This window comes from Mustela nivalis (assembly GCF_964662115.1).
Source record: "Mustela nivalis genome assembly, chromosome: 11".
Classification (NCBI taxonomy): Eukaryota; Metazoa; Chordata; class Mammalia; order Carnivora; family Mustelidae; genus Mustela; species Mustela nivalis.
The window spans coordinates 53,504,485-53,514,218 of NC_139030.1; the positions used below are offsets into that span (position 1 = coordinate 53,504,485).

Below are 9,734 nucleotides of genomic sequence, written 5' to 3' on the forward strand. Positions count from 1 at the left end.
AGGTATCAGTTTCTGAAATGAGATGAAAATGTGTTTGTTATGTGATAATAAATATTACAATGATGATATTGTGTACTTTCTAAAACTATATACTTTTAGAGCAGTGATTCTCTAATGGGGAGATTTTGCTCCTCCTTACCAGGGAACATTTTCGGCTGTCGCAGGTAGATAGGTGGGTGCTTCTGCATCTATTGGGAAAGGCCAGGGATGCTGCTAAAGTCCCCAGAATGCACAGGACAGCCCCCATTATAAAGAATTATCCAATCTAAAACATCAGTAGTGCTAAGGTTGAGACACCCTGGTTTGGAGCACTTTTTCCTATTTTATTTTCTATAATACACATAAATATTACTAAATATAACTATATATTAAGTAGATCTGGAAGTTGCTGCATAAAAATAGGTCTAGAGGGATTCATTAAAAAATTGTGAATGAAGAAACTTATATCTATACCCCACATTCACTTACCACAGCCCAAGTTCTTTTTCTTTAAAATATTTTGTTTCCTTTTCTAGACCTTTCCCTCATAATCTCTACTTCTCTCTCCCAAGTCTAAGTCCCCGTCATATCACATCTGAATTAAAACTGGCTTTGCGTTTCAACTAGCACGTATTTAAGTTCTCCTTCCAGTTTATCTTGACAATGTTTGAAAATCTCCACTTTCCTACGAGAGCAAGCATAAACTCTGTTGCCTCTGTAATCTGACCCTGTGCCTTCTATAGAAGGTTATTTACCATTTACTTTCCCAAATCCACCTTTAGCTCTAATCAATCTTATTTGGGGCCTATGAGTAAGCCATATTAGTTCTTTCTTTTATCCTTTGGCTTATGTTTATTCTTTTATAATTACTATTTTCCTTTCTTTTTTTTTTGTCCAAATATACAAAGATTTAAGGTCTAGTGCAACTTCTAACTCATTTATTTGTTGATCAAATATATATTATTTTTATATAATTGAGATACAATGATGGGAGGAAATCAGAAAAGATCCATGCTTTCATGGAGCTTACAATCTCACAAATAAACATGAAAAGTTCAACTGCTATATAAATCAAGAAGAAGAGAAAGGAAAGAGATGGATTCCCAAAAGACACATATAAGAAAAGATTAACAGGATTTGGTGACAGAGGGGGCTAGAGGGATACATCAGGAATGACTCCTCCGTTCTACTTTGTGGAGCTGGGACAATGATGCCATCTGGTGAGAAATGAATAGAAATGGATCTACCATTTTAGAGTCATTAATTTTCCTCTTCTACAATCCTTATGGAATTTCTACTCAGAATTCCACCACTCAGCATTTATTAATTGTGCACCAAAGGGAGGGCAGACTTTTACAGATGAGATCCCATGTCATTATTTCCTCACTCCATTGAGAGTTGAGGGATAGGTGAAGGTATTATTGTCTGTGCCCAAGACACTATTCCCTCAAGATAACCATCTGAATTTGAAGTTACAGACAAAACAGATTCAGTCAGTAATAGACTCTTGAGGATGTTCTCGTAGAAGGTTATACGAAGAGTAGGGAGTAGGTCCCTTCCACAGGACCCTGGAGAAACATCTATTCCACCAGCAATAGAAAGAAATCTCATAGAAAGATGCATGAATATCAAAGGTAACTTTCACCTACTTCTCAGTTTTGCATAGGCCAAAGGCTAGACAGTTCATACAAAATCATTTCACATTCCAGCCTTGATCTTTGTAAGTGGATGGCTGTGACCTCAGTGCACTAACTTGATTTATGTATTGTTATCATGTACTGTTTGGACTGTCCATAAGCTTGCCTTCCCTACCAGAGAGTAAGTTCTTTGAAGACAAGAATGATATTTAGCTGCCTCTTCCATCCTCCACAGTCTATGGCATAGTGCTAAGAACACAGTGCTCAAATTACTGCATGGGCAATTGCCTCTTGGGACCACAGACCAGGAACTATTTCTACAAATGTTTCTGGACATAAAAGACATCCTTTAGAGTAGCACTGGTATATTAAGTGTTACCAAAAATTAATGGCATTGACAATGATAGTAATCTTTCATCTGTGCTGAGGTGTGATCAACATAATGATTCCCAGATCTGTTATTTCTTACTTTGGTAAATGTCTCATTTGAGTTCATCTTTGGTTGTGTGTTCTTTTAGTATTGTAGGATTCTGGTATTAAAAAAATATGTTTATCAACTACCTGAGAGCTCACCACATGTTGATCGCCTAACAATTTTTTATTCCCTTTAAGTTAAGCAACCTCATACATATTTCTAATTTTTTAGTAATGATATATTTTTGTAAATATTACAGTAACTTTCTGCTAATTGCTTATCTCTCTGACAACAAAATTGTAAGCACTTAATTACATTAAATATTCCCTGTTGTACTTATGTTGAAATTTTTTTGTGTTTAAGACAGAATTCTGGTATTATAGAATAATAAGGGCAGAATATTGGATGAATGTCTATTACAAAGTCAAGATCTGAGCTGGTTGTGGAAGACTATTTTTAAAAATTTTAAACATGATTCAAGATTCTTAGATTTTTTTTAAAACCTGGTTATATAGATACTCATAAAAAGACAAATAAGAGTGTTAAGTTGTCTTTTATGACCTAATAACCCAATTACATTGGTTTAAAGAAGTGAGCCCATTAACTATATGTTCAATTAAACACTGGCAAAGCAGGGAAGAATATTAAACGGGAAAAGACAGTCTCTTCAACAAACGGTGTTGGGAAAACTGGATAGCAACATGCAAAAGAATAAAACTCGACCACTTTCTTACACCGACACAAAAATAAATTCAAAATGGATTACAGACCTAAATGTGAGACTTGAAACTGTAAAAATCCTACAGGAGAACACAGGCAGTAGTAACCCATTTGACATCAGCCATAGCAACTTCCTGCTACATATGTCTCCTGAGACAAGGAAACAAAAGTAAAAATAACCTATTGGGATTACATCAAAGTAAAAAGCTGCATAGAGGGAAACAGTCAACAACACAAAAGGGCAGCCTGTGGAATGAGAGAAGAGTGCAAGTGGCACCTGTAAGCAGTCGGTATCCAAAATATATAAAAACCTTATAAAACTCGACAATCCCAAAATGAATAATCCAATTTAAAAATGGGAAGAAGACATACAGATGACCAACAGGCACGTGAAAAGATACTAAGCATCACTCATCATCAGGGAAATACAGATAAAAATTACAATGAAAAAAAAATTACAATGAGATGTCACCTCACAACCGTCAGAATGGCTTAAATTAACAACACAAGAAACAATAGATGTTGGCAAGAATGTGGAGAAAGGGGAACTCTCTTACAGTATTGGTAAGAATGCAAACTGGTGCAGTCATTCCGGGGAACAGTAGGGAGGTTCCTCAAAAAGTTAAAAATAGAATTACCTTACAACCCAGCAATTGCACTACTAGGTGTTTACCCAAAGAATACAAAAACCCTAATTCAAAGGGATACATGCACCCTAATGTTTATAGCAGAATTATCTATAATAACTAAACTAGGGGAAAAGTCCAAATGTCCATCGAGTAATGAATGGATAAGAAGATGTGGCATACATATACAATGGACTATTACTCAGTTGTAAAAAAGAATGAAATCCTGCCATTTGCAACAACGTGGATGGAGCCAGAGAGTATTATGCTAAGTGAAATGAGTCAGAGAAGGACAAATACCATATGATTTCATTCATTTGTGGAGTTCAGGAAATAAACAAGCAAAGGGGAAAAAAAGAGGGAAGCAAGCCAAGAAACAGACTCTTGATTGAGAGAACAAACTAAAAAAAAAAAAAAAGAAGAAGAAAGAACTGGTGATTACCAGAGGGGGGGTGGATGGGGGGATGAGTTATACAGGTGGTGGGGATTAAGGAGGCACTTGTGATAAGCACCAGTTGTTGCATGGAAATGCTGAATCACTGAAGGCATTTTGTGAGAATGTGGTATAGGATCTCCATTCTTTTACAGATCACCTGAGCTTATGTTTTTCCAATCAACAAAAGTCTCTTGGCATGCACAACAACATATTCAGGTCTTTACTCAGCTCCCTTCATGTAGACATTTGTCACATTTAATAGAGCCAGATGAGGCATCATTTCTCTCAATAACGAATGTTGGCCAGATCTAAAGCATGCTGTGTTCCACTTCGGAATGACAGTGTGAGCTAACATGTATTGATGACTCTGTGCCAAGTGTTTTGCATGTGTTACCTTCCTTAATCTGTATTGGTTTTACAGATGAAGAAACTGAGGCACGGAGTGATTAAATAGAGTGACTAAATAATTCACATTACCTGTAAGTGGCAGAATCAAGATTTGAACATAAGCTTTCAGCCCCTATAGACCATATTTTTAATTATTGTGGTAGCCTAAAGTTTCCTAAAGAGAAGGCTTTAAATTATGCAAAATAAGTAGGTTCATTTCTCTATCCAATTTTTAAGTTAAAAGCCTATGTATTAAACTTACCTATAAGTGAGGTTAAGAGTAATCTATAATATATATGGTTAGACTTTAATAATGAGTTAAAATCAATACCAGGAGATGAAATAACATGGAACTGAAAGTTTTTCATCTAAATTAGTTTTTAGCTAATAGTTTTATCTTAGTTAACAATTGTTGTACTCTAAGAATTCTTTTCTACTGTGGTGTCTGAATCATCACTAAGTAGAATAATGATCTTCACTTGCGAGATGTGTAGTAGAATCAGACTCTCAATTTGCAAAGTTGGGGAAATGCTGTTACTTACTGTGACTAGAATAGTATAGGATAAATATTTGGAGTTACATTAGTTACTTAGTAAAAAGCAAAACCCCATTTAGAGTGTAGCTTCCTTATTATTTCATTGTTTTTATAATAGTAGACAACAATGACATATTTTCCAAAGGAAATGCACTCTCAATTTTAAAGGATTCATTTTAGAAGCAAATAAAATAAATAGAAGTCCCATTCTTGGTATTAAGAATCCAGTATCTGGGCACTGATGTTGCTATTAGAGAAAAAAGGCATCTACAGTAATTGGGCCCGGTGGGTTTTTTACTCGCAGTACAAAGAGAAAAGACGAAGCAGCTGGGGCCTGTGGCCAGAGTAACCAGCCCAATGAGCATTGTGTACAGCTTAAAGTAGGAGGAAGCAAGCAAGCCAATTATCCAGCGTGAGCCCACATAGAGAGATACAGCCATCAGGGTAAGCAAGGCATAGTCCAAGCTGCCAAAGACCTCCTGAGTGAGCCCGAGTTTCTCTTCAAGGTATAAGAATCCAAACTGATTACCAAGTAGAAACCTAGAAGAGGTATAAGCATTCTTTTGTTTAGTTTTCAGCTGCCTTGTACCCTTAGAGAGTTTTCTATTCTGGTAAGAGAATTAAGGTAAGTTCCCAATTTGTATTGCCAGTAAAAATTCTCAACACCTACTGCTTACAGCAAATTGCAGAATGCCCTGGCATCAGTAGTGTTATTATCAAAAGACTATGCTGGCTTGCCTTTAAAATAAGGCTATATCTTATTGTCCCTTTAATGAAAGTTGGGATGTTTACATACTACCTAGCAATTCCAAAAAATTATTCCAAAGCCAGTGGTGTAGTCTCACACAAGGCTATATTAAATAGATCAAATAAGCAGGACGAATTTATAGGAAAAAGAGCAGATGGAGCTGCTGTGTCATTCTACGGATGATCTTGGGTCCCAACAACAGCCTCTAGCAGAACTGGGCTTTCAAATATTAAGAAAGTAACCACTATCTAGACAAGATACTCAGCTGGACTTCTTCCAGTACAAACATCAGCTATATAGTTTTCCCACTAATTACTACTTTCTCAACTCTTAAGAATTATAGCATAAACAGAACACCCATTGCTTTGGACTGCCCAGCGAGTTAGGTTTGGAAGTGTCCCAAAATGCTGACTGATGACAGCTTCTTAACAGCAGCTGGTGGCGGTTTTCATCCTGATAGCATTTTCAGCACTCTGAAGTTGAGATGCATTAGTCTCACATATTTGTTCCTGTGAAGAGAAGAGACTCTATACATATACACACCACCACACCCACATACGTATATTTATATCTTAACCATTTTTTCATTGTTTTCAAATTTTTTCAAAGAAACCAGAAGATAATAATTATTATAAACACAGAGGGAGTTCTACAGTATTTTTCCTAAAAGAACATTGTCAGTTTCGAGTATTTCAGGACAGCTGAAGGAGTCCATAATTCATTCAGTTCTTGCCATATGAAAACTAATGCTTTATATCTGTGCACCTTTGTAGTTATTCATTTGTATGCAGGTATTAGAAATAGCAAAATTACATTTTCCATATATTTTAAATTAGAATACAGTTAGGCACCTCTTTTCCCATTCTTATCTCTAGCTGTAGGCATATATTTTCCATGAAGTGTGGTCCCTCTTATTCTTCCCCAAGTTTTTAGATAGTGCCTCAATAGTCATTTCCTAATGTATTCCAATCAGCTGTGATTTACAGCTGGACTTCTGCTATTTTTGTAAAAGCTACAAAAAGCTACAAAAGTGGTATTTTTGGAATCATAGTTGTAATATTTCTGGTATGAGAATGGTACTGAGTATAACGCAGTAATTTTAGTAAATGATGCTATTGAGAAAATATTTATTTTAAAACTATTTCAAGTTATAATCTGTTTTTTACATCCTCCAGCTTCAAAATCAGTTTTCTGTGATTTTTCCTTGGGGAAATCTACCAACTCATGTGTCAGAAAGCTTTTAAATCTTAGGGGATAGGTATATAGGGTTTCATTATACTATTCTTTCTACTTTTCTGTATATTTACATATTTCCATAATAACTTTTTCAAATATAGCAAAACATGTATTTTATGGAATGCTTGCTTTTAATGTTAAACCGATATCACATTTGCTATTGTCTGTTTTTAAAAACTTGTTTTATGGCCTAAGAGAATGTCATTTGTTATACAATTATATTTAATATATTTAATAGTATGTTATATTTTGTTTAATGTATAATTAACATTTAATATACTTTTAAAACTATATCACCTAAAATGCATTAAATTTTAACATTATTTCATTTGCCAAATGTGTAACTCAAATTTAGCCTCTTCAAAGGGAAAGTATCTTTTCTTGAAGTCAATAACTCTCAATATTTTTTAAAAAATATTTATTTATTTGTTTGCAAGAGAGAGTGAGAGCACAAACACAACACGGTGTGAGTGGGGGAGGGGCAGAGAGAGAGGGAAAGGGAGAATCTCAGGCGCTCTTCCCTCTGAGTGCAGAGACTGCCATGGGGCACCATCTTATGACTATGAGATCACAACCTGTGCTTAAATCAAGAGTGGAGGCTTAACTGAGCCACCAGGCACCCCTCCTGGAATTTTTATAATAGACAACACTACTCCCCATAATTTTCAATCTGACATGCCCCCTTGGGTTGGACTTATCCATAAGCTAATGTAGGGGGATGGTGAATGAGTCATAGTCATTTAGTTCTGCTGTCAATTTTCTAAGGTAATTAACATGTTTAGTTTTACTTGAAAGAGGATTTAGAAAAGCTATTTCATGTTAAGTGTCCCAGGGGTGATAGTTTTCTTTTCTCATACAGAGAGGAACCTACTTTTACACCAACTCAAGAAAGAGGAAAGATGATATCCTCTACACACCTCCCAGTAGTCAGTCTCCTCTTGTACATAAATGACAAATAGACCACTCATATTTGAATAGCATAGTAGATACTCAGCAATTTGAAATAAGAATATAGGAAAATGTGGTGTGCTGAAAATATGGGAAATTTCAAGAGTTTGCCAGAAGTTGGTCTTACCTTCTGCTTTATTTTCTAAATTATTATTTTTTTATCATTTTTTTCCTTAGGTCTGATATTCTCATTTGTAAATATATCATCAGAAAGGGGAAAGCCTATTCCTAAGTCTTGGGTTATTCTTCTTTCCCTTGGTTGATTCAACCTATTAAACTTTTAGCATGTACAAAGATAAACACATTTTATAAATGTATTTCAAAAACTGTCCAAACAATGCTCATTTGGTAACATGTTGTTATTTCTTGTTTTCAATATGCAGGGTGTGCTCTGTGCCGCTCCACTAATTTTTATCATTCCATCAGCATGCTATCTGAAACTGTCTGAAGAACCGAGGACACACTCAGATAAGATTATGTCCTGTGTCATGCTTCCTGTCGGTGTTATGGTGATGGTTACTGGACTCCTCATGGCCGTCACAAATCCTCAAGACTGCACCCATGGGCAGGAAATGTTCTACTGCTTTCCTGACAATCTCTCCCTCACAAACATCTCAGTTTCTCATCTTCAACTGACAACACAACTTTCAGTTTTAAACAGCAGTATCTTTCAATGAGTTGACTGCTTTCAAAAGTATATATGTTTTCAAAGACTTCTAAACCTCATCACATTCACACATTTTAGTCTGTATATTATAAAATTATTATTTTGGCATTTATCAAGACTTGGTTTTCTTTACTCTTTAGTCCATTATAAAAGATAAAGAGGATTGGGGTACCTGGGTGTCTCAGTGGGTTACAGCCTCTGCCTTCAGCTCAGGTGATGATCCCAAAGTCCTGGGATCTAGCTCAGCATCAGGCTCTCTGCTCAGCAGAGAGCCTGCTTCCTCCTTTCTCTCTGCCTGCCTCTCTGCCTACTTGTGATCTCTCTGTCAAATAAAATAAATAAAATCTTTAAAAATATATATGTTTAAAAGATAAAGAGGGAAAGAAAATGGAAGATTTTTTTTGTTTTATTGCTTTATTTTAAACAAAGTTCATGTTTTAATGACTATGCTGCCTTAATCTCAATTGCAGGAGGAAAAGTGAAGCCCGTGGCCCTTGCTGCCATCCTCTCAAAGCATTACTCTTTTATTCAATAGGTGAGCCAACATATTGCACTCCAAAATAAGTAGGTGATTGTGGGTTGGAATTTTATGTATTTATCCTTTATGAGAAAAAAAAAATTTGTTTCTTTTAAAGTTTATGGAACGGGAGAGAAGGGAAACTGAAAACTATTAAAGGGAACAGATATCCCAAGAGCAAAGTGAAAGTCTCCATTACAGTTTTAGGAGATACCTTATTTAGAGGGGAGTGAATCCCTGGAGAAGTGAGTCAAGTTCTTCCCATGGTAAGAAGCAAGAATAATAGACTATACAGAGCAAGATAAGTGAGAAATCAAAATTACCTCTCGAGTTTTGATCCTGTGGGAATACAACAGCATTGCCATTAAATAAATTATAAAGCAGAGGGAAAAACCACAAGTTCTCAGGCACAAGCCCAAGAGATCGGTTATGTGTCCACTTTGGACCTGCTGAATTTCAAGTACTGATGGGAGTATACAACCGGAAGCTGAACTTAGAGACGAGACGCTTGCAAGAAGAGTCAGGACCTCAGAAGAGGAATTCTCACTCCTCTGGGATCCTCCGAGAGATTCTTGAGGGCTTGTTGGCTGGATTCTCCAGAAGCAGACAATGAGATGGAGTCTGGCGTGCAGGGTGTTTATTAAGGATCATCACTAATGGGAGAGAGGCGGAAACCAGGACTGGGAGGGCAAGATGGAACTGCAAGGCAGGCCAACAAAGCATTAGTCAGGTCCACGGGAAACTGGAACATATGTGGCCCACATCAAGAGTTGTCCCTGTTCAGGTGAAATAGCCAAGTTTTAATACCACTGCCTCCATCTGTCCTTGAATGTGGGTACTTGTGGAGGGCAAACCCTGGCAGCTCTTTGCAGCTGAACAAACC

The 9,734-nt window shown here is 36.3% G+C and overlaps 1 protein-coding gene across 4 annotated transcripts in view; it reads left to right on the forward strand.

Annotated features, from left to right (window-relative positions):
- SLC38A11 (solute carrier family 38 member 11) overlaps positions 1-8,709 on the forward strand; it is a 51,056-nt gene extending 42,347 nt beyond the window's left edge. For all 4 annotated transcript variants that reach the window (XM_082691206.1, XM_082691204.1, XM_082691205.1 and 1 more), the window contains one exon: positions 8,051-8,709. In XM_082691206.1, the coding sequence (XP_082547332.1) occupies positions 8,051-8,344 (294 nt within the window). In that variant the 3' untranslated portion in view covers positions 8,345-8,709. The remainder of the gene's footprint in view (positions 1-8,050) is intronic.
- Positions 8,710-9,734: the final 1,025 nt, after the last annotated feature.